Source organism: Macrobrachium rosenbergii, chromosome 3 (genome assembly GCF_040412425.1).
Source record: "Macrobrachium rosenbergii isolate ZJJX-2024 chromosome 3, ASM4041242v1, whole genome shotgun sequence".
NCBI lineage: Eukaryota > Metazoa > Arthropoda > Malacostraca > Decapoda > Palaemonidae > Macrobrachium > Macrobrachium rosenbergii.
The window spans coordinates 411119-437706 of NC_089743.1; the positions used below are offsets into that span (position 1 = coordinate 411119).

General features: G+C 37.9%; 1 protein-coding gene across 1 annotated transcript in view; it reads right to left on the reverse strand.

Moving 5' to 3' along the window:
* Positions 1–25602, reverse strand: part of LOC136851833 (uncharacterized) — a 57162-nt gene extending 31560 nt beyond the window's left edge. Inside the window, exon 1 of the mRNA XM_067126148.1 lies at positions 25467–25602. Within this exon, the coding sequence (XP_066982249.1) occupies positions 25467–25555 (89 nt within the window). The 5' untranslated portion in view covers positions 25556–25602. The remainder of the gene's footprint in view (positions 1–25466) is intronic.
* Positions 25603–26588: the final 986 nt, after the last annotated feature.

Below are 26588 nucleotides of genomic sequence, written 5' to 3' on the forward strand. Positions count from 1 at the left end.
CCAACTTTCAGACCTACCACTCTGGACAGAACTTTCCCCAGAGAGGTGGTCACCGTGGCAGTAAAGGCCGAGGTGCCGGCAACAAACTTCGAGGACACCACCAAGGCAGACGCAGAGGCAGAGGAGCTGGACAAGGCAAACAATGAGACCCTTCCGGTAGGGGGTCGCCTAGTCTGCTTCAAACATCAGTGGACATTCAGCGACTGGGCATTCAGTGTAGTGTCCGAAGGTCTTGGATGGAAGTGGAAGTCTCCACCTCCTCCCAACAAGGGGTTCTTCCAGGACTCGACACCTTTCCTGGAAGAATACGTTCAGGACCTCTTGGCCAAATGAGTCATCCGCCTGGCCAAGTCCCTGCGATTTCAAGGCCGTCTCTTCTGTGTTCCCAAGAAAGGCTCGGACAAGAAGAGGGTCATTCTGGATCTGTTGAAGCTCAACTACTTCATTCAGTGCGACAGGTTCCAGATGCTAAGTATTTCACAAATACGAACCCTACTACCCCTTGGGGCATACACTATCTCCATAGATTGATGGTTTTCTTGAATTCGCAGTCCACAGACGCTTCAGCATCCAGAAAGCTAACATAGACTTCCTGGAGTCCTACAAGGCGGAGGACACTAAGAATCAATATAATTCTTCCTGGAAGAAGTTTTCGTCCTTTGTCCGTGAGCAGAATCCATCTGCCATCACGCTGGACTTCTGCATCTCCTTCTTTAAATCTCTGCATGACCAAGGTTTAGCACCTGGTACCATCAACACCTGTAAGTCAGCCCTCAATAAGCCGATATTCTATGGCTTCAATATTGATTTTAATGATGGCCTTCTACCTAAGGTCCTGAAGGCCCGCGCTCGCCTTAACCCTGCTAAACCACCCAAGCCGATCACTTGGTCTTTGTCCAAGGTTCTACAACTGGCTTCAGATACCTCTAATCATGCAGTAGACCTGGAGTTGTTGACAAGGAAGACCTTGTTTCTGCTCGCAATGGCTTCCGGTGCTCGCGTTTGAGATAGTGGCCCTTTCTCGTGATCCTGGTCACGTCCAGATTTCGGATTCTGGGGAAGCTACTCTTTATCCAGATCCTTCATTCCTCGCAAAGAATGAGCTCCCCACCAAACGCTGGGATCCCTGGCGGATTCTGTCGCTTCCACAAGACACCACTTTATGCCCTGTATCCTGTCTTTAGGCCTACCTCCAGGCCACTGCAGCTTGGAAAGGGGGCCAACTCTTTCGTTGTACTACAGGTGCCAACATCTCCAAGGACGGCGTAAGATCCAAGATACTTTACTTCATTAAGACAGCAGACCCGGACAGTGTGCCTGCAGGTCATGATGTTAGGAAAGTTGCTTCTTCAATCAATTTCTTCCCACACATGGATTTTGAGGACCTTGCGGGCTATACACGCTGGAAGTCCCCTAAGGTATTCTTCAGGCACTACTGTACTCAGATCCAAGAAGTTAAGCACCATCTTGTCGCTGCGGGGAAGGTCATTCCCCTCCCAGTCTTAACTATGCTCATCTCTCGTTCCACTGCCATATTCTGTACTATTATCTCCTTTATATTAATAGTTTGGTAATTTGCCTGGCCGAGTCTGGTCAGTAATGGTTACTTTATGTTTAAGTGATTATTGGCTGACAAGTGTTATTGTCACAGAATGTTAAATTTAATACTGAATATTGTAATAAAATCCTATAAATGTCCTTTGGTGTTTTCTTCCTGCATGTCCTGCTGTTGTGTACCAATTAATTACCCCTATTATACCTGTATTGCTCACCACCTTGAGTGTTATCTAATTTAATGGTTAAAAGGGACCAAGGGTCCCTTCTTTACCCTCAAGACGGTCTGTCCTTCACCTCGTCCTTTTATGTATAAGGGGCTCACTCTACCCACTCTTCGTCGGTTCATAGACTTTCACCTTCGGCTTTGCCTGAGGTTCTAGTATGGTCAAACCACTCACAGATATGCATTTCATGGAGGTTGGCTTGGTTGGATTGACTTTTCATGTCACTCCCCTGACGGGAATAGTAATTTTCAGGGTGGTGTTCCTGGTGTGGTCGGATTTAGTCTTCTGAGCAATGCAAATTTCTCTGGTACACTTTCATCAGGACGGCACAGCCCGAGCCCAAAAAACGGATTTTGATGTAGGAAAAATCTATTTTTGGGTGAGGCAGCTGTGACGTCCTGATGAACCCACCCGTTACAGTTAGGCCTTCCCCACCCGATTGCTCAGTGACGGATTCTCCCCAAGCAACTAGTCCGGCTTGCGGGAATGACGTAGGTCCGTCGCTAGCTATGCACACTGATATCAGGAGACATAGGCGATGTAATGGCTCCCCAATATCAATCGTTACCCCTTCCTAGCTGACGATGTTAAATCTATGCGGGGTAAGATATCTGTGGCTATGCTTGCATACGTCCGTTGCGGGGTAAGATATCTGTGGCTATGCTTGCATACGTCCGTTACATACACAATATCCGTATTGGATAGTCGCAGTGGGGGTTGGAACTCCACAGACCCTTTTGTTTTTTTTCTCTGGTACACTTAACAGTATTTGTACTCTAGAAAGCTGCTTAAGGGAACCTTTCATCAGGACGACACAGCTACCTCACCCAAAAATAGATTTTTCCTACGTCAAAACCTGTTTTATACTCATGCTTCCATATATACTCACTAAAAAGGTATTTTAAAATTCAAAATAAATTGAGTAAAATCATAAAATTTACTCGTTTTAGAATCCATTATACTGACTGATTGATTTTTTATATTTTACCAATTAACTTGTAGCTTCTCATGAACATTAAAATGGGTACTATTGAGAATGTTGACGATTCCGACAAAATTTCTTTTATTGGTCTATTTCCAAAACTTGATAATCGCTGCAGGTTATATTTTGGACATTCACACAGTACATGCTTAACTGTTATCAACATGCAGTAATACTTCGATCTTACACGATTCGAGTTGCGCGAATTCACACACACACGAACTTTTCACTGGAACCTAACTAATGGGCATACGCGATTTTTTCACAGACACATGAAATTCTCGAGAAACCCTGCAGAAGTGGGTGTTTAATTTTTTAAGTAATTTACAAGTTTTCATGTTTTATGTGAAGTTAATGTAAAAGGATGAAACTAAATGAAAAATTTCATTCAGCATCGTATGCGCATGCGCAATACGATGCACTAGCCAGTCTGGTGTTTATGGTTGCTCACCGCCATTAATGTCGGCTTCTCCGCAATGGAATTATCGAATTTGGAATTACAGCAGCTGTTAACCTCGTTAAGAGATGATCAGAAATTAATATTAGATCGCATAGCAAAAGTTGAAAGTGACGTAGCAGATGTACGATCCGCACAAACATCAGGAGATGTGATAAACAGTGCGCGTCGGCGGGAACGTTGCATGACAACACAGCAGTGGCTGGGCGCCTCATACGCCCGATCCTCCAACGCTGTGGGAGCAGTCAGGTACAGTCCCCAGGTGAATCATGTCGCCAGTGAGGACACACACATCCATCCAAGATGAATATCAAGCCATAAAGGATAAGACATCCACGTCGAAAACTGGAATAAAGAAAGAATCTACGATCACGGCAAATATTATTGCAAACTCGGCAAAATACGTGGAAACAGCGATCAAGTTAATGTGGAATATCGAAGATAATATATCGCAAACTCAGTTGGTTGAAATATTCACCGTCTTGAAGGCCCACATAGATTATCTTCGACAGGAACAGTCCGCCCTTATCGTGGCGGGACAATTCGGTACTCAAACCTCGCAATTATTTAGAAATCTTAATAGAGGAACGTGTAATTTAGATGACAAGCAGCTTGACACACTCCTGAAAGCCGTTCAAATAACCAGTCACAGCAACGATCACGCGCCCTCAGTCGGCGTCCAGGGGTGGCTGGAGAGGCCGCGGACAGCACAGCCATCAGCCACACGCCGCGTCAGCCAGCGTGGACAGCTGGCGCGCCACCGACGCGGCAGTCACGACGCGCGCGGATGAGTAGCCCCATTGTTCAAGGTTATGGCAAATCTTTCGAAACACAGTGTTCTATGGGATAAATTAGATGTGCCGCATAACGTGAAAGATTGGATTGCAAACGGGGTTTATATTCCTTTTACCCAAACACCACCTCAGTGTGAACTTGCAAATCATTCGCTAAACAAAGTTGAAAGTGCATTCGTTGATGAAAAAATTAAAGAACTCTTAAGTAACTCTTACATCAGTAAAGTGAGTGTGAAACCAAAATGTATTACACCATTAGGGTGCGTTAAGAAAAAGGGTTCAGAAAAATACCGATTAATTAATGATATGAGAACAGTGAACCAATATATAGACGTACCAAAAGTCAGATATGAGGATCTATCTATTTTACCAAATATTGTGCGAGAAAATGATTGGTTCGGAAGTGTAGATTTGAAGGACGGATTTCACAACGTTCAAATAAAATCAGAATATAGAATATATTTTGGCTTTCAATGGAATGGTAGTTTCTATCAGTGGAATGTTTTAAATTTTGGTTGTGCTATAAGTCCTTATTTATTTACCAAAATCTTAAGACCTGTGGTTAAATATCTGCGAGAAAAAGGCATAAGGTGTATATTGTATGTTGATGATTTCTTGATTTGTGGTAGTATTTTGAGCATAGACAGTGATATTAAATTTGTAGTAAAAACGTTATTAGAGTTGGGATGGAAAATAAATTATGAAAAATCACAATTAAAACCATGTAAAAACATTGAATATTTAGGACTACTGATAGAAACTGGTGACAGCGGTGTGCCCGTCCTCAAGGTGCCAAAGCAAAAAATAAATACTCAGAAAAGATATTTATCGAATACTTAAGTCTAAATAATTGTCCGCTCGGGTTCTTTGCTAAACTGACAGGACAGTGTAATTTTATTAGTAGAGCAGTCTTACCCGGTAAACTCATGCTTAGAAATATACACAGGTTATTGAAAACCAAAACAACTTGGGAATCTATGTTAAAACTTGATCGTGGTTCTATCGAAGACCTTCGTTGGTGGAGTGATTCTATGACGTCATGGAACGGCAAGACTCTCCTGCCTTCCTCCGTGGCCGGGCAGCTCGTGACGGACGCGTCGTCACACATCGGCTGGGGCTGCCACTACGGGGACCAGGCCACGTATGGCACGTGGAACGCCCACATGAGCCACCGGCACTCCAATGTGCGAGAACTAGTCGCGGTTCTGCTCAGCTTGAAGGCTCTATTACCGATATTAAAGTCCAAGAGCATACAAATATTATCCGACAATGTCACTACCGTGGCTTATATCAATCAAATGGGCGGACCAATTGAAATCTAACGGATATCAGCAAGCAGATCTGGAAAATTGCTCTAGAGGAAAACATAACCCTTCACGCCCGGCATTTGAGCGGAAAGGCGAATAAGAGCCGACGAACTCTCACGGATGGAAGACAAGTAAGTGAGTGGATGTTGTCTCGCCCAATGTTCCATCTATTGGATTCAGTGTGGGGACCTCATCTGGTCGACAGATTTGCCTCCGCCTCACGACGCAACTACCAACGTACATCAAGATACTGGGACCCAAATGGTATGAGAGTAGACGCATTGGCTCAATCGGATTGGCATTTAGAAAACAATTTTGTAAATCCACCGATTCGGTTACTCGACCGAGTATTACATCTCATCCAGAATCAAAAGGCGCATGCGACGGTTTATAGCCCCATGGTGGCGGCTCAAACATGGTTTTGAACGCTGCAATCTCTGTTAATCAGTTCACCGATCAGGATATACAAACAGGCAATTATACAATTAAATCCGTCGTTACCAGAACCGCTAAGAAACCGTCGATGGAAATTGTATGCTTGGAGAGTATGTGGCAACAACGCAGCACTCAGTGAGGATGGTCGCTACAGGCTGCATCGCGCCTGATGTTCGGATGGAGTAAAGCAACAATCGACCCATACAACTGTCAAATTCGGAAAGTTAGAGATATCTGCAGTGAATTAGAGATAATTTTCCCGCCATCCAGCTCTTCAGCGTTGGCAGATGTGTTGATAGTGTTATCGACTAAGAGTGAACGACCAGCGTCTTCAATTAATTGCACTGTAGCAGCGATGAGTCATTTATACTTTGTATTGGGAATGGACAATCTGACTTGTGATACTATGATTAAGCATTTGACATCTGGATTAATCAAGACATCTACAACGAAACATCGAGAGAAATCTGAAGTCATGCCTACAGATGCTTTTACGGATACTTTTAAGTTCTGGAACAATGCAACAATAAGTGTAAAACAACTTAGATTAAAATGCATCAGTCTACTAGCGATAACATCTATGCTACGCCCGTCAGACATAGCTCCAAATGCAGTGCAGGTGGATGAAGAGGGCACAGTCAAAAATTTCATGTTCTCCCGAGACCAGGTGACATTTAATGACAACGGCACTATGACTATGGTTATTCATGGCAACAAAAATTATACCAAACGGCACGGCTTTGTAATAGAAATTCCTCCAGCTTCGAATGAGAACATATGCCCAGTTCGAACATTGAGGGAATATATTAATAGGACAGAAACATTAGTGAACAACAAAGGCCCTGTGTTCTTAACATTGAATAAACCTTACAGAGCATTATCTAGTGCTGCAGTCCGAACTATCTTGAATGAAGCAATAGGCTTAGTTGCTTCCGTCCAACTGGAGCCACCAGAGCAGTAGAAAAAGGATTCGACCCCAATGTAGTTCAGAAAATTGGTCGATGGAAGACTACATCTGTATTCTTTTGAACATTATGTCCATTCTCATGTGCCAAATAATTTCACGGATGGATTACTCACAAATTAAAAATGATATTTTCTTAATTTTTATTTGCGTCTCACTAAGATGCACATTCAAAATAAACTTATTTTTGTTTCATATTCGTTTTGAATCCTTTTACAATTAACGTAGGTTTACTAAAGTGAAGTTAATGTAAAAGGATGAAACTAAATGAAAAATTTCATTCAGCATCGTATGCGCATGCGCAATACGATGCACTAGCCAGTCTGGTGTTTATGGGTGAAGGCATTAGCAATTATTATTTTGTATTACATGCAAAAATGTACCCCTTATTTGATGGCAATGTGAGCAACTGTAACCTAACCAGATTATGCACATTCAAAATAAACTTATTTTTGTTTCATATTCGTTTTGAATCCTTTTACAATTAACGTAGGTTTACTAAAGTGTAAAATCTGTATGAAAAATGCATTTCATTCTTTTATGTGTAAAATCTGTATGAAAAATGCATTTCATGCTTCTATGTGTAAAATCTGTATGAAAAATGCATTTGATGTTTTAATGTGCAAAATCTCTATGAAAAATGCATTTCATGCTTTCATGTGTAAAATCTCTATGAAAAACACATTTCATGCTTTCATGTGTACAATTTGTATCGAAAATGTATTATTTTTCTTTTTGTACATGCATAAATATGATGCAAGGGTAATTTCAGCACATTCACTTAGTGTACTTTTACAAGATGTGATACCCATTTGCAAAGTTACTGCACTTTTCAAAGATGATACCCCTGCAGAAAATGCTTGTTTAATGTTTGAAGTACATTTATAAGTTTTCATGCTTTTAACTGTAAAATCGATATGGAAAATTTGTATTTATATTTCTGTACATAAATATCATACAAGTATTATGTCCATTTGCAAAGTCTTTGTCACAAGGACTTTACATGACCTTGAGATGAGGTTGTTCAGTCGCGCTCATTTGATAAAATGAATTCTTTAATGTAATATCAGAGATGTAACTAAGAGTTGTATAAGTGTCATTCTTTGAAAATTACTCTGTTCACCTCAGAGAAAAGTGCTGGTGCAATCTGTATGTGCATGAAATTACAGCACATTCAGTTGGTGTACTTTTACAAGATGTGATACCCTGCATTTTTCGAAGATGATACCCCTGTGGAAAGTGTGTATAATTTTTAAGTTTTCGTGTTTTTAGGTGTAAAATCAGAATGGAAAATTTGTATTTATATATTTGCGCATAAATACGATACAAAAGCAGTACAGTTACTTTATTACAGTATCTCTCTCTCTCTCTCTCTCTCTCTCTCTCTCTCTCTCTCTCTCTCTCTCTCTCTCTCTCTCTTCTCTCTCATTCATTTAGCGCTCAAACATACGTTTACAACTTATTATTCTCTGTACGTCATTACCTGTACAGTATATAATTTTAAATTGATTGAATTTTACCTGTACTGTACTACCTTCTATGAACATTATGTACATGTTTTTGATGTTTTATGGAATTGTACTTTTGTTGACTGTGACGTTTTGCCTAGTGACGCAAAGAAAACGGCTTTTACTCTAAGTGACAAAGAAAACGGCATCCCATGAATTAGGGTAACATTAGTATATCGTGCGCACCTACTGTAAATGCGCTATTATGAAACTGTGCAGTGCTCAATTTTTATGTCAACCATTTACTGTATTCCTTTTTTAAGGGTAATAAGCTAAATTTTAAATAAAATTACACTAACTTTAGTTCACTTAAAAGTTAGCTTTTAAATGAGCATGATTAGGGTCATATTTAGTACTTAAACTCTGGAAATAAACATTTATTAGCATTTTTAAAGACCATGCCAAACTTACGCGAAAATTCACCTTGCATGAGGGGCTCCGGAACCTAACCTCGCGTAATTTTGAGTTATGACTGCATTGCAATCTGGGCACTTGGGAGGAGGGCTAGATGGATTTTTCATTAAGTGTCCATGTGTCAAACGAGTATGGCCTATTCGAAGACGCGTCAGAATTACTTGTGCGTGTCTCTCTCTCTCTCTGATATGATGAACTCCATTTTCCAACACTGGATTTTGTTTTAATTTATTATTTTCAGGATCTTCATTCCATATGTTTTGCCATTTTTTTTACAATGACTGTTTTTATATATCTTGTATAGTCACCAATAGGGATGTCTACATTTGCTCGTCATGTGGACCGCTTCTTTAGCTGCTTTATCAGCCTCTTCATTTCCCTTAATCCCTACATGGGCAGGGATCCAACATATTTCTATACTTTTTCCCTTATTTATACAATTTATGTAGTGAAAGCTTTATATGTTGTACAATATTATTTTTTTGATTATAGCTTTGGATGGCTTCTATAGCACTTCTGGAGTCGCTATAAATCACAAAATTATTACGTGAGGCTTCTCTAATTATTTTTATGGCTGATACTACTGCACATAATTCAGCTATAAATACCGAGGCATTATCTGGGAGAGAGAACCAATACGTTTTGTTTTGGGATACCGCAGCATATCCCACTCCGTACTGTGATTTAGATCTGTTGGTGTATATTGCATAATGTGGACCTTTTCGGATTATATGTTCTACTGCATGTTGTCTGTGGTATTCTGGAGTATATGAATGACTTTTTGATACATATTTAAGTGTGTACAAATTCTCACTTTATTCACTGTCCAAGGAGGAAGTAATTTTAATATTAAAGGTAACTGTATATATATATTTGGCGACTCAATCTTCTAGCTCTAATTGGGAAAGGAGGTGGATGATTGTTTATAAAAACATCTCTTAATCCAAATAATTTTTTGGTTGGAGAATCATTTGTCTGAATTCTCAGAGCACTCTTCATTGTTACTCGGTCTCTATGGACAGACAGAGGTAGTTCACCACATTCAACTTGTAAAGAAGACGTTGGTGATGATCGAAAAGCTCCTGAACATATTCTAAGGCCTTCATTATGAACTGGGTCTACCGTTTTCAGCGTTGCGTCTGATGCTGAGCCATATATTTCACTTCCATAATCAACAATAGACAGCACTGTTGCTTTATACAGTAAAGTAAGGGTATGTCTCTCAGCTCCCCAAGTAGTGTTCGATAGTTTTTTAATTAGGTTTAATGCTATTTTACATTTTGATTTCAAGTATGTTATGTGGGCTTTCCAGTTCAAGTGAGTATCAAATACTAATCCTGAAAATTTTGCTGTTTGGCCAACTGGTATACTATGGTTTCTGATTTTTAAGTCTATTTCTTCCCCTTTTTTTCACTTTTTATTTTTTATAAAACATGATTGCTTGGGTTTTATCTATGGAAAATTTAAAGCCTACAGATAAATCCCATTCATCTATTTTTACTATGCTTTTATTAATGATTTGTTCTGCATGTTTTATTCGAGATGCTGAATATGGCAAAATCATCCATATACAGTATAGGTTACTTTTAATACCAATAGGTGTGATGTAATAAATATATTAGGAAAAAAATTAAATATCGTTACAAATTTCCTACACATTAAAAAAGAGATTATAGCAGAAATATCTGCTTCATCTCCCAAAATATCAGAGAGGGATTTACCCTAGAAATATCTCTCTCTTTGGTTAAAATACCTGGGGCAGACCATCAGAATGTGCTCCACTGTTAGTGTCTCGTCACAGTAAGCACACTCTGGAGGGTTGCTTCCTTCTAAAATGAACCGATGGGTTAAACGAGTGTGCCCAATCCTTAATCTGGTTAAAATAACCTCTGTTCTTCTGTCAAGCTGGAATGGTGAAAACCACGGCAGTATATTATCTCTAATATTTCTATATTTTTTTTATTATTGGCAAGCAGAGGAGAAGTCCACCTATCTTAGAACATAAGATCTAATAGGACCTTTTAAGCCTGTATGAGGCACTTTTCTGAAAAAGGCTTCTCATACAATACTAGCAGCTTTCGCTTCCCTGTCAGCCATTTTGTTTCCACGAATCCCCACTTGAGAAGGGACCCAACAGAAAGAGACTGATTTACGCTGACAATAGATATGAAAAAAGCCACTCCTGAACTTTTTGAATTAATGGATGAAAGCTATTTAATTTTTTGATAGCTTCTAAAGTGCTTTTAGAATCTGAGTATATGACAAAATTAGTGTCACTACTTTGAAAAACTAAATCTAGGGCAGAGACTACAGCTGTTAATTCGGTAGTAAATACTGATGCAGAGTTAGGTAATTTAGCTGTGTATGCTGTATCACCAAGGATAACAGGGTAACCAACACCACTACCTGAATTTGATCCATCTGTATAGATCTTTATATAATAAGCATGGGTAAGAATTTTCCCTTTATCTCTTCTCAGTGCAGTCCTTTTTGTTAATTTTCCATAATCTCTTATCCAGTGCAGTCCTTTCTGTTAAACAATTTCTTACATACTTTCTGGAATTTAAGATGATTATTCCTAACATCCTCATTCAATCAAATTTGGAATGGTTTAGAAGCTCCTGTACAAGAAAAACTTTGAGAGTTTGTTTCCTCTAGTACAGTAATTTAAAGGAGGGATTTTTGGGAGCACTATTCATTCTAATCACGTATCACAACCCTAGCTCTTGCCCTATAGTTCAAGGGGAAAATGATCTGTAGCAATGTATATGCTTTCAACAGGTGAAGTTCTAAAAGCCCCTGAGCATATTCTCAACCCCCTGTGTACAATATCCAGTTCCTTTAGCTTGGTTTTACAGGCTGAGGAATAAATCTGACAGCCATAGTCCAGCTTAGATCGACACAGAGTCATATAGCCTCAGAAGGGATTTCTTATCAGGCCCCCAACTAAATCCAGAAACAACCTTTAAAATATTCAAAGATTGTTTAACAGTAATCTTTAGGAATTTATGCGGCTGGCCCATGTTAACTTTTGGTTTATAGTCATCTCCAGAAATTTTACTTCATTTTCATAAGGAAGGATAGACCCTTTTAGACTAAGTGTGGGAACCTCTTCCACATACCGGCACCTGGTAAATCTTACTGCAACTGTTTTGGAGAGGAGAATTTAAAAAACCATTCTCATCACCCCACTTAGTAATAGCAATAATAGACCTTTGCAAATGTTTACATACAGACAAGGAATCATATCCTGTGCAGTATACGGCAGGGTCAACAACAGAAAGCGAGCATTAACAGGGGGGCAAGATTTTTTCAGCCACACTATTTATTGCCACTGAAAAGAGTGTTACGCTTAAAACACTTCCTTGGGGAACTCCTTCCTCCTGCATAAAAGGTTGGGAGAGGGAGTTTCCCACTCTTACCTTAAAAAGTCTGTCTGTTAAAAAGGAATATATAAACCTGATCATTCTTCCACATATGGCCATCTTGTGCAATTGTTTCATGATGCCATTTCTCCAGGTAGTGTCATATGCTTTCTCCAAGTCAAAAAATATGCTGATGGTCTGACATTGTTTGGCGAATCCTTGCTGGATTTGGTTGGTCAGCCTCAGCAAGGGATCAAGGATAGAGCGGTTTTTCCTGAAACCAAATTGAAATGGCGATAATAATCCTTTGGTTTCCAGGTGCCAAACCAGTCTAGTATTTATCATTTTCTCCATCAGCTTACACACACAGCTGGTAAGAGCTATTGGTCTATAGCTGGTGGCTTGAGAAGCATCTTTATTAGGCTTTTTAATAGGAACAATTACTGTATGGATATTTTCCAGTCCTTGGGTAAAATTTCTGTTTCCAATACTTTGTTTATAATCTTCAGTAAATATTTTTTGGCATCATCTGGGAGGTGTTTCAGCATTTCATATATGATTGTATCCTCACCTGGAGCTGTGGATTCACTTGAGGAGAGCGCCTCACGAATTCTCTTAAGGAAAATTTGTAGTTGTATGATTCAGATTTTCCTGAATCAAATTTCAGTGTCATTTCAGAATTCCTAATTCTTTGAAATTCTGAAGAATAATTGTTAGGGCTGGAAACTTTACAAAAGTGTTTTCCTAGCTTATTGGCAACTTCAGTGGGCTCTGTGATTAGAGTGTCATTTATTTTTAATGAGGGTAATGGTGACACAACAAAATTTTCCACTCAGCTTCCTTATTTTGCGCTACACCACTCTTAGTGGGGTCTTGGAGTATATTCCATTAATATAGTAAAGCCAACATTCTCTTTTTGGCTTTCTTATAAAAGCGCCGCTGCTTGGCTAAAGCACGTTTGTAGATTAATTTAGACTGAGGGGAGTCACTAGTTTTGTAACGTCTGTAGCACTTCCTTGTCGCTTTCCTCAGAATACCACGTCTTATTCCACCAGGGAACTGCAGGTCTACAAGGTTTGCCTTTTTGTTTTTGAATCGAGCCTTCAGCACTCTTCAAAGTAGATCCAATAAAGTAACCATAGGCATCTAGATGAGAATGAAAGGACTCAAACTTCCTACCTAGATTGACACCCTTACTGAATTTATCCCAGTCTGCATCCTCTACCTTCCACTAGGTAAAACTTCAGATGGAGTACTTACAGCATATTTCAAATGAATTTGGTAGTGATCACTTCCATTTAAATCTTCATTAACAGACCAATTAAAATCAAGGTGGATACTTCTTGAAGAAATACTAAGGTCCAATACAGAGAAACGATTATCATGAATGTTGTGGAAAGTCATTGGCCCATTATTATATAGGGTAACATTATTCCTGTTAATAAAGTCTTCGATTAATTTCCCTTTACTGTTTAAAAAACCTACTTCGCCAAAGAGGGTTGTGGGCATTAAAATCACCTAGGCGAAGTAAAGGAGCTGGAAGCTGGTTAATTAAGGACTGAATATCTCCAATATTAAAAGCAAGGTCTGGTGGATGGTATAAGGAGCGGATTGTTATCCTCTTTTCCAAAATGACTGAAATAGCGACAGCTTGTAGAGTTGTATTTAGTTGTACTGTGGAGTGCTGTAGAGATTTAATAATAATAATAATTACAGCACCTCCATGGGCACGATCACCAATTGGGGATATGATTTAAATATTGAATAATTTAGTCCAGGATTACAAGGAGAGTTGCCTAACATTGTTTCCTGCAGGCATATAATCCCTGGATTGAATTCATGCATTAAAACTTTAAGGTCTAATGTATGGGCTCTGAGACCTTTACAGTTCCACTGAAGGATATTGAGCAAGAATGCTAAGGTGGTAAAATGTGCTACTTCCCACTCCTTGGAGGGGAAGCATTGTTCCTAGGGTGGAGTGGGAAATTCTCCTTTATAAGAGATTGTTTTCTTAACCCTTTTTCATCTGAATTGGAGTTCAGGGTCTTTGGTTGATCTTATTTTTTATTATGAACCTGATGTTCAGAATTTCTACTGTGGTTCTGTGCACCACTAATCATATTTGTCTTAGGGCTGCAAGACTGAATTGAACTCAGATATTTTTGTTCTGAATCTACTTTTGGAACCACCTTTCTAAGAGGAGATACCTCTTCCATAATACTGAACCCATTTGAAGTTTTTATTGTAAATCTATAATTATTTGAGGAAGTATTTCTTGTGTGCTTCTTGGTAGTTGTAATTGTAGCTTTGCTGTTATTTTTGTTTGTGGCTGTGAAGACTGATGGCTCTGAACTAGCTCTATCTAATTGGGATTGTTCCTTTAGCTTATTCTTGTTTGAAGTATTTTCAGAATATTTTCCTGAATTATTGGCCGATTTTGGCACCCTTATTTTTGGAGATGAATCGACAGCTGTGGATGTGGTGGAAGATAAATTTTCTGTGCTTTTGGAAGTACAATTTTTGATATTGGACTCCAAAGCACTTGCCCGCAAAAGTTTCTGACTAGTTTGGAGATTTTCATTATTATTTATTGTCCGAGGAATAGCAGGTCTGTGATATCTATCAGGTGCAGTTATTGGTGGCCTTACATTGCTGGAATTTTTCATAAGTTTTATTACAGAAGCATAGGTAGAGTTGGCACTTTTGTTTGCCCCCATTACCATTTGCTTTCCTTAGCTAATGCTGACATGTTCATTATTAGCCACTGCCAACACTTCTTGTTCAAATCTATATCTGGGGCAAGCCCTAGAATTTGGAGTGTGAGCACCCTTACATAAGAAACAGTATTGGGCTGCTTCTCAATCATCAAAATTATCGTGCTCTCCAGAGCACACAGAATATCTTTTATTGTTATCACAAGAGTTCTGGATGTGGCCATATTCAAAGCATTTGCGATACTGGGATTTCTTTTATATTTTTTAACCTGCATCCTCTCATGGTCAACAATGATGGTATCAGATAGGTAATTGGAGGAGAAGGTTAAAAGGATATCTGCATCCCCTCCCAGTTTTTTTACATGAGATACACAAGGAGGACATCGATGGAGAATCTCCTCCTCTTTAAAAACATGCAAGTCTTTTGAGTAAACTACCCCTTTCAGTGTGTTAAGAGTCTGTGAGATGAAATACATTCAATACTTCCACTTTCGAGAGGATTAAAATTTGATAATCTCATTACCAGCTTTTATCAGAAGGTTCTTTCCATAGCATTTTAAATTTCCAATGGGAATGGAACCAATCTAGCTCTCAATACATTCAGTGGCTTTTATTAAATTTTTCCCTCCCTCCTTGTAGATAGCAACATGCCAAGCAAGCACACAACAGACCACCACATACAAACTGGCTCACCCACCAACCCAAAACTGCTTGGTTATATCAAGAAAGTATTGTAAGTCCAACGCTGTCTCTTCCAAACCTGTGTGTTTATGTTTATTGGTCAATCGTCATCTATCGGAACAAAGCAAGCCCTCTTTTCTTTCATTCAACGCGATTTCAACCATTATTTCCGTCTGTTTCTCAACCCATTGTTGTCTCGATTTATGTACAATCACCACTATTGCATTGCCATGCAAGCATTCTAATCATGTACCTCACTAATGTTCCACCGAATCTTCTGTATCAAACTGTGTGTGTGTTTCTGTTTGTAAAGACGCCAAACGTCTCTCTATTTCACATATATTATGCTACTGCATTGTATTCATTAATTTGTCTTGAATCTCAAGCAATTGGCCATATGTAGAATTTCCTGGCCTTTCCACTGATGTATGTTTCATCACTGTATGTTAATCATGTCTTTGATATCGCTACATCTGTTTGTCTGGCGACAAACACAGATGTCTGAACCTTTTATCTCTGTTTTACCTGTCTGTTGTGACGGTCATTACTGCTCAATAAAATAACATCTTCGAAGATTCTGTACATTTATCTCAGTAAGGAACTACCAGTAAACCAGTTAACACCCAGCCAGTATGTCACATACCCCAGTCCTTACACTGGTGACCCCGGAGTGACCTCCTGACCCGGCCAACCCAAGATGACGACCCACACGCCGACAGACCATTTAACGCCTCACTGCTTCCCACCGTTCCTGAGTTCTCAGTAGAAGTCTAACCCCCGAGATGACCCACCCCACCACCTGGCCCCATTCTGGATGCCTCCTCCAGGAAACCTGAAGGTTTGCCCCCACACACTCATACTGGACGAGCTGACCAACGAAGGACCAGCCACGTCATCCTTCAGCCGCTGCTGCCCCTCCGAGCTGGCTACCAGGATCAGCTGCTGTCATCCTTCAGCCCTCGAGCCGGCCACCGAGGATCATCCGACGTCACCCTTCAACCCGCTCCCGTCCTCCTCGAGCTCCTGCTGCCAGCCCCCCTTCAGCCTCCTATCCGCCCCTAGCCCAAGCCCTTCCGCGAGCTAACTACAATTGACCAGCAAGACAATTTCTGTATTGATGCCTGCTAACCATTTAAGAGCCCGTTGGACTCCGACAGTAATTCTCTTCCAAACAATGACAATCAGACGTTACCCGTCTTGGGGAAGATTTGTAAGAGCCAACGCTGTCCTCTTCCAAACCCGTGTGTGTGTCAAGCAATCATCATCTATCGGACCACAAAGCAAGTGTCTCGTTTTCTTTCACTACAGGAACGCGATTTCAACCATTATACAATATTTCTGTCTGTTTCGCCAGTTCTAACCATTGTTGTCTCAAATTTATGTACAATCACCACTACTTGCATTGCCATGCAAGCATTCAATCATGTACTCATAATGTTCCACCAATCTTCTGGGCACTGTATGTGTGTTTGTTTGTGAAGACCCAAACGTCTCTCTATTTCACATATATTATGCTACTGCATTGTATTCATTAATCTGTCTTGAATCTCAAGCAATTGGCCATATGTAGAATTTCCTGGCCTTTCCACTGATGTATGTTTCATCACTGTATGTTAATCATGTCTCTTGATATCGCCATCTGTTTGTCTGCCAACAAACACAGATGTCTGAACCTTTATCTCTGTTTTACCTGTCTGTGTGTAGACGTTACATTACCAGGAAGCCAATGCGCCATAACATCTTCGAAGATTCTGTACATTTATCTCAGTAAGGAACTACCAATAAACCAGTTAACACCCAGCCAGTATGTCACTCAATCCCCAGTCCTTACAGTATCGTGCATCAGTCAGGTATTCACATTCTCCATCAATGGCACAAGTGAGAGGTGACTCCCAACAGTCCATCCCGTACCCTACCCTTTCAGAATAGCACCAATACGCTCGCAGTGGCCCAGGTATAAGCCAATCTGCTTGCTGAGAGTTACTCCAACCGTACTCCATCACCATCTCCTAGGTCCAAACCATATTGGGTGGAGACTCAACCATCAAAACTCCCAAAATCAGCTTCGAATGCGAAACCCTCCCAAAAAACAATCCCTTCTCAGACTCACCTAAGCAGTAAAATTTTGCGAATGTGTTAATGTCCATGCCATTTAAACCAAAACCATGTAGGATGATTCGTCAGGCCCCGGGCCCAAAGGCCAGGGTCCCTTAGCCCCTCACCTCATCAAGGTGTCCTACTCAAGGGGTCTTGTCATGTGGGTTCCTTATTTGGCTGCTTTGTCTGCATCTTCATTTCCTTTGATCCCTACATGGGCAGTGATCCAACATATTTCTACATTTTTTCCATTATTATATAATTTATGAAGAAATAATTTAATTTGTTGTACAATATTATTTTTTGATTTGTAACTCTAAATAGCTTCTATAGTGCTTTCTGAGTCACTAAAAATCACAAAATTATTGAATGATATTTCTTTAAATAATATTTTATACCTAATGCAATTGCACAAAATTCTGCTGTGAAAACTGAAGCATTATTAGATAGAGAGAATTGGTAAGATTTGTCTTGGGACACAGCAGCATATCCCACACTTGTCTTCTGATTTAGATCCATCTGTATATACAGCGTAATGTGGACCTTTTCAGTTTATATGCTCTATTGTATGTTGTCTACGGTGTTCTGGTGTATATGGGAAACTACTTTTTGATAAACCTTTCAAGTGTGTACAAATTCTCATTTTATTCAATGTCCTGGGAGGAGGTGATTTTACTATTAAAACCACTTGTATATTTACATACAGCGACTCAAACAATCTTCTAGCTGTAATTGGGAAAGGTGGTGGATGGTTATTTATAAACATCTCTCTTAATTCAAATATTTTTTTGTTGGAGAGTCACTTGTCTGAATTCTTACAGCACTTTTCATTGTTACTAGCTCTATGGAGAGACAGAGGGAGTTCCCCACATTCAACTTGTAAAGATAATTTTGGTGATGATCTTAAAAAAAAAGTTTAACCAGACCACTGAACTGACCATCAGCTCTCATAGGGCTGGCCCGAAGGATTTGGATGAAATGACAGGTCTGGGCTAGAAGCCTAGCACTTGGACCAAATAGGTCACTCGGTATGGTGGTGAATGAATGAAAATAAAATTAAAAGTTGCACAAAGGCATACGCTCTCATACTGGTACACACTCATACAATAAATACATTTATACTCATGTTTCCATATATACGCACTAAAAAAGTATACCAAAATTCAAAATAAACTAAGTAAAATTTTAAAATTTAGTTTTAAAATTCATTAGGTTTTCATATTTTTATTATTTACTTTTTATATTTTATCAATTAAATCACAGCTCCTCATGAACGTTAAAATGGGTATTACTGAGAATGTTGAAGATTGATAAAATTTCTTTTATTGATTCATTTCCAAAATTTGATAATCGCTGCAGGTTATATTTTTGACACTCGCATAATACATGTTTCACAGTTATCAACACATTGCAATCTGGGCATTTGGGAGGAAGGCTACATGGACTGTTCATTAAGTGTCCATGTGTCAAACGAGTACAGCCTATTTGAAGAAACGGCAGAATTACTTGTGTGTGTGCCTCTCTCTCTGATATGACAAACTCCATTTTGAACACTGGATTTTATCGGTTTTAATTTATTATTTTCAGGTTCTTCATTCCATATATTTTGCCATTTACTTACAATGATTGTTTTTATATATCTTATATAGTCACTATAGGGTTGTTTACATTTGCGCTTGTCATGTGGACTGCTTCTTTAGCTGCTTTATCCGCCTCTTCATTTCCTTTAATCCCTACATGGGCAGGGATCCAGCATATTTCAATATTTTTTCCATTATTATTCAATTTATGGAGTGAAAACTTGTTGTACAAAATTATTTTTTTATTACAACTTTGAATGGCTTCTATAGCGCTTCTGGAGTCACTATATAAATAACAAAATTATTAAATGAGGTTTCTATAATTATTTTTATGGTTGATGCTATTGCACATAATTCAGCTGTAAATATTGAGCCATTATCTGGCAGAGAGAATTGATATGCTTTGTCTGGGGATACTGCAGCATATCCCACTCCGTATTGTGACTTAGATCCTTCAGTGTACATTGCATAATGTGGACCTTTTCGGATTATATGTTCTCCTGTATGTTCTCTGTGTTCTGGGGTATATGAATAACTTTTTGATACATATTTTAAGTGTGTACAAATTCTCATTTTATTCATTGTCCAAGGAGGAGGTAATTATTTATTGTCCATTACAGGTAATTGTATATTATATTTCTGTATATTTATATTTACAATCTTCTAGCTCTAATTGGGAAAGGAAGGTGGATGATTGTTTATAAACACATCTCTTAATCCAAATAATTTTTTGGTTGGAGAATCATCTGTCTGAATTCTCAGAGCACTTTTCATTGTTACTAGCTCTCTATGGACAGACAGAGGTAGTTAACCACATTCAACTTGTAAAGAAGATATTGGTGATGATCAAAAAGCTCATAAACATATTCTAAGGCCTTCATTATGAACTGGGTCTAATGTTTTCAGCATTACGTCTGATGCCGAGCCATATATTTCGCTTCCATAATCAATGATAGAAAGCTTTATAAAGTACAGTAAGGGTATGTCTATCAGCTCCCCAAGTAGTGTTCAGAAGTTTTTTAATTAGGTTTAATGCTCTTTTACATTTTGATTTCATGTATGTTATATTGGCTTTCCAGTTCAAGTGAGTATTTTGCTGTTTGGCCAATTGGTATGAAATGATTTCTGATTTTTAAATCTATTTAACATTTATTCCACTTTTTATTTTTATAAAATATTACTGCTTGAGTCTTTTGTATAGAAAATTTGAAGCCTACAGATGAGGCCTATTCATCTATTTTAATTACAGTTTTATTAATGATTCGCTCTGCATGTTTTATTCAAGATGCTGAGTAATATATGGCAAAATCATCCATATACAAGTTACTTTTAATGCCAATAGGTAGATTGTTACTGATATCATTAATTGCTAAAGTAAACGGTGTGGCACTAAGGACGCTTCCTTGTGGAACACCATTTTCAAGAGAAAAAGTACTTGACAATACAACGTCAATTCTCACTTGAAAAGTGCGATTTGTCAGAAAGTTTTGGATAAACCTAGGTAAATGTCCACAGATGCTGTTTTTATGTAACGTTTTTAATACTGCATACTTTCATGCAGTATTGTATGCCTTCTTAATGTAAAAAAAAGACAGCTATAGTAATTTGTTTTCATTCAAATCCTCTTCGTATGTGGCCTTCCAAGTTTGACAGAGAATCCAGTGTAGATCTGTTACACTGTGACCCAAATTGAGTGGGAGTCAAGATTTTATTTCCTCAAATGTGCCATGTCAGTCAAGCATTTACCATTTTCTCTAGTAATTTGCATAAACAACTTGTTAAAGAAACTGATCTGTAATTGTTTACATTACTGGGATCTTTTTCAGGTTTAGGGATAGGAATAATTATAGCTTTATTCCATTCATCAGGAAATAAATTTCAAAGCCATAAGTGGTTATAAAACTCTAATAAGTATGTCTTTGCCAAAGGTGCTAAATGGCAGATCATTCCAAAACAAATACTGTCACCTCCAGGGCAGATTTATTGCTGTACAACAGAGCAAATTCTAAGCTCTTCCATATTAAATTTTCTATTATAATATATACCTCCCATTGTTTCAGAATTTATTGTTATTAATTCTATTTTGTTTTTCCTTGTGCGGAAATGCTCATCTAAATTTTTGTCGCTACTTACTTTTGCTAAATTTTCACCAATTACATTACTTATTTCTTTAGGATCAAGTATTCTTTTCCCATCTTTTATTATGGCATGTCTAGGTGGTTTAACATGTGTACCATTTATCTTCCTGAATTTTTCCAATATTTTTGTATGGGAGTATTATTAGGGTGATCTGATACATATTTTCTCCATGAAATGATTCTTCCTTTTATTATTTCTCTTTTAAATTTTACAGATATTTTGTTATACAGAGGTTTTAGTGTATCAATTTCTAATAATAACGGAGTCACTTTTTGTAAAGTTCCTTCTAGTACTGGTAATGTTTTGTTTATTTTACTGTATTTTCTATTTAGATTATACATCTAATTTTCTTCCAATTTGGTGTTTTATTTTTTTATTAATTCTGTTAGTTTTTCAGACCACCATGGGACTTTGTGTTTTGTTGGATGATATTTTGATTTTGGTTTTGCTTTATCAGCAGCATTTTTAATGAAATCAACAAGAAATTTATTAGTTTCACCATGGTCTTTTAAATATTTAAATGGTGGGATATTCCTAGTGTGGAATTCATATTGCTCCCAATCTGCTTTATAAATGTTATATTGAGGGACATGCTTGGTGGGATTATTTTGTAATAATGAAATTAATATTGGGAAATGATCACTTGTATGCAAGTCATCAACTGTATTCCAATCCAATCTGTCTACTATGTTTGTTGTACATGAAGTCGATTGAGGAAAATGTTCCATGTGTTTTAGAAAAAATGTCCTGATTTCGTCATCATTTATACAGCACATGTCATATGAATCTATGAAGTCTCCTCTTTTTATTTCACTGCTCTATTTGATTTCTGTATTATTACAGTCCCAAAGTCATTTTTTATTAGGTTGTTATATAAATTAAAATCACCAATTACTATTTTTTATTTGTATTCTTCCTGTTTGCAGATCAGTAATTAAGGCAAGGCAGTCCCCGATTGTTTGTCAATGTCATAATTTTTATTAGGTTGATTGTACAAATTATGAATTACATAATTATCGTTTTTATTTATTCGTATAACCGGTTAATACTTATCAGTTTTGCAGATCAGTGAAGTTTACAGGTACTACTTTGTCATAACATACTTTGTTATGTACATATATAGCAGTACCTAAATTTCCTTCTTCCTCTCGTAATGTTGATGCTAAGGTATATTTACCTTTTGTTGATATTGTTTTGTTGACATGTTGTAAACATAACACTGGTTCACATTCTTTTAATAACCGTTGTACTTCTCCTATGTGTAATTTGGTTTGTAGACCATTTACGTTCCATTGTATTATATATATTTTGTTATAGCGGTCGAGTTACTCTCTTTTTTGTATTATCAATTTGGAATTTTTCCAATAATTTACTCATGACATTCATTTATTTTTCTTTATAATATACTAAGTGCTCAAATGCACCTGCAACCTTTTTCATGGTTACTCTAATCTGTGGTTTCTTTTTTTCTATTATTTCATAAAATTTCTTATAATGTTTGTTAAACCATCTTTTGTTATGTTTTTGTTGTTATTGCATAATTCAATGAAACAATCATAACATCCACAAGTATTATCATGTATATTTCTTTTTTCATTTGCTTTTGTACCAATTACTGGAGAAGGAGTAATCTCTTCTCCCTTGACATAATCATTGTATCTATGGTATGGTCTCTTTACTTCTACAGTGTTTTCGACTTCTGCCTTCACAGGTTTTACTATTATTTTAGTAGATAAAGGTATATTCTTAGCTTGCTTTTGTTTTTGTTCCTTTTTCATCTCCTTATCTTTGGCTTAACCGATGTTTCTCTCATAACGGTTGGTTTCTTCATTTTGGGTGGTGTTCTCTCCAAAGGCCTTTTTTTTTTATCTTTAATTTCCAGTCCATCACGACCCTCCTCTGTTACTTACATAGTAGCATCCTCCTGTGTTTCAATTTGCATTAATATTTCAAATGAATTGGATAAAATATTATCCATCTCATTCGTACCTGTTTCTTTACTCTTTACCATTTTATTTTTCATTTCTAAAATATTATTGATTTTTTCTTGAGATTTACTTTTCTGTGCTCTGTTACTTCTATCTGTTTGCGTTTTTGCTTCATTATTTGCTCTTGTTACTGAAGAATATGTATGTTTCTTAGACGGATCTTGAATTCCTCTCACTTTTAATTCCAACTTAGCCTCTTTTATAGACATCCCTGTTCGTTCTTGTAGTATTTTCAATTCCGTATTGTAAATGTAATACATGCATTCTTTGGATCTTGCATGGTGATTCTGACCACAGTTAACACACTTAGGTTCAATGCACTTCCACTGTGTGGTATGTTCAGTAGATCCACAATAAACACATACCGGTTCATTTCTACAATTTTTTTTGTTTGCCCATACTTACTGCAATTTTGACACTTCAGTGGCTTTGGGACTTAGGGTCTTAACTCTCTATTTTGGCCAAAAACTTTTATTTTTTGAGGTAGATCTTCACCCTTAAATTTTATTTTTGCTATTTTTAATATTTGTCTATTGCTGTTTTTACTTGGTACAACATATACCTCACAATCTTGGACCTTTGGGTACCTTTTTCTGAGAGAATGCAGTAACATTTTCTTATCGACTGGTTCGTTGTTGTTTTCAGGAAGTACAATGGAACTCTGAATGCTGTTCATAGTATTGTTTTTTCACTTTTATGTTAATACTGTCTATATTTCTCAAAGACAAATAGTCTTCAGACTGACTTTTTGTTGTGGCTTCTATAAGCCAAGTTTTTTTCTTTATTTGTCTGAATGACAGATCTGTCATTGGATGCCTATTTAATAAATAATTCTAGTTTTAAAGCTGAAATATTTTGGTCAGCTTCCATGGTTAGAAACCTTGACCAACTTCCCCTCCCAAAGAGGGAGTCCAAGTGAGTCAAGGTTGGGTCATGTTGGTATTTACTCTTTTTGGGAGTTTTATAGGATATTAAGGTTTTAAGACCACTCTGATTTGGATCATTTGGACTATCCAGAGAGCTGTCTATTTCCATGCTAGAAGATCTGCTTTGTGCTGGAGCAGCGGTCGTCATCTGTGCCGGAACAATGTCATCAGAGGGTCCAGGGGTACTTGAATCTTTAAAATTACTTTGCATAAAGATTTAAGTTTAAAAAAAATTGAACCTGAAAACCTTAAAAAGATATCAGCCTTTCATGGAGTTTACTCTTTCACCAATGGCACAAATGAGAACCGACTCCCACATGTACACTCCCTACCCTACCCAACCCCACAGGGGATGGCACAACTTGATTAGAGTGGCCCAATGTAAGCCAAACCCGCTTGCTAGGACTGAGAGTACTGCAAGAATACAATCATTCCCACCCTAATCATGTTATGGGCAAACTGGATGGAATGCGGAGAGTTCTATCTCCAGAACCAGACCACCCTGGAATCCGTGGTCCAGCCCTAAAGAACAGTTCTGCCTGATATCTCTCAGGTCCGAACATTATCGGGCAGTTGATGGTCCTACCACAGTTCCCCCTATTTAGCTTTAGATATAAACCCAATCCCAGTTATGATATCTTTTCCTATTAATCAGGTCGAATAAATTTTGACTCAAACCCGGGAACAGATTCCTGGGGTTCAAGAGCCCCCTCACCACGTCAAAGTGGTCCCAAATCGAGGGGGAAGATTTGAGGTACATGAAAAAAAGATTCAATGTCCTCGCAATACCTTGGAAGATGAAAGGAAGAGTCCCCCCAGGATCAGAAATATCCAGAAAATGATCATCGAGGGTCTTGGAACTGAGCTATGATGGACTATAACAACATGGTCATTTGTCCTCTTGAGTTCTGCCCCATCAAGAATGGGGCTGGCATGGTCTCCCTGCAAGTGCACTGCAAGTGGTGAAAAGTGTTGGCAACTGTGTAACCCACATTGCACATCCACCAGCCAGCAAACTTGTGACCCTTGCAATGAGTAGGAACCTTGTGGTATATCTCATGAGTGGGATGCTCAAGAGGGACCAAGCTACCAAAACTCCCTAGGAAGCAAAAAAGAAAGTTGAGGAAGTGTAGATTAGCATAGGTAATAAAGAAGAAGAGGGATAGGTAGTTCCACTAAGCAGTAAGGTGGGAGATCACCAACCTGTTACCTATACTAAATCGATGCATCTAAATGAAGAACTGCCATTAAGCAAATGTAACATACTAATGAGTACCGTATTTACTTACTACTCATGGTCAGTGTAGTGCAGGAACAAGCTGGGGTCTACTGACCTTCGAACCAAGTGTTTCCTCTTCATTGAAGGAGATGTAAATTCATCCTCACCATAATCTGGTTCCATTTTCATATTAGCAGCCTTCATCAACTTTTTGTATTTTGAACGTCTATTTTGAAACCAGATCTTGACCTGTAAATGTTAATGTTATGTATCAGTTTTGTTAATTATATTATACACACACACACACACATTATATATATATATATATATATATATATATATAGGCATCAAAAACACCTTCAACATTTTACTGTAAATTTTATAGTTAAGTTTTGTGTTTATTTTTCTGTATGATTGTTTCCCCTCCGTATACCATTCTTCTATTGTCTTTCGGAAGTAGTGGTTGTTCTTGTCTTTAAACTCCTTGCTTTTACTCTACCTCCACCCAGCCTATATTTCTTTAAACTACTGTTTCACTTTTTCACAGTCTCCACTCAGCTCACCAGAACCTGGTACCTGGCAGGAAGCAGTTCACCTTCTTTGACATGTCAAACGCTTAAGTATAAGTTTTGTATTGTAAATCAACTTGAATAACAAATTGTATTTTGTTCTAACTATTTCCAATTCATGATAATTTACTTTTCTGATATGTAGTTGTCAAATTGTACTTGTTTTCTTGTTTGCTGTTAATAATTTTTAAATAATAATATTTAACTTTTGTACTTTCGTATTATCGTTCACTTACCTTTTGATATTTCTTTATTGCTATAGTCTACTGAACCTAAGGGTATAAAATTAACTTACACTGAGTAATACAATGTCTATTATATCTGTAACAATATACAGTAATGGGGGCCTGTCTGGTCCGGGATAATAACATCTTTGTGATATACTATCTGACAACCTCGTTAAGTGTCAGTTGATAGTGGTTTTACATTTAATCAGTAATTTGTTATTCAACCTTATTTGATGAAAACATTCTGAATTGTAGTTCGTTAGGTGACTGTTTTTGTTTTGCTAGACAACAAATAATTTATTTACATTATTGTGTGATAAATTCTCGGTGACAGAAAACGACTCGTTCTGTTTTGTAAATGTCTGCGTTTGACTGTGTAATGGTTTTATCAGCTCCCTTTTTCTTTCCCAACCGAGACTCCAAGCGTTGGTTAACTAGTTA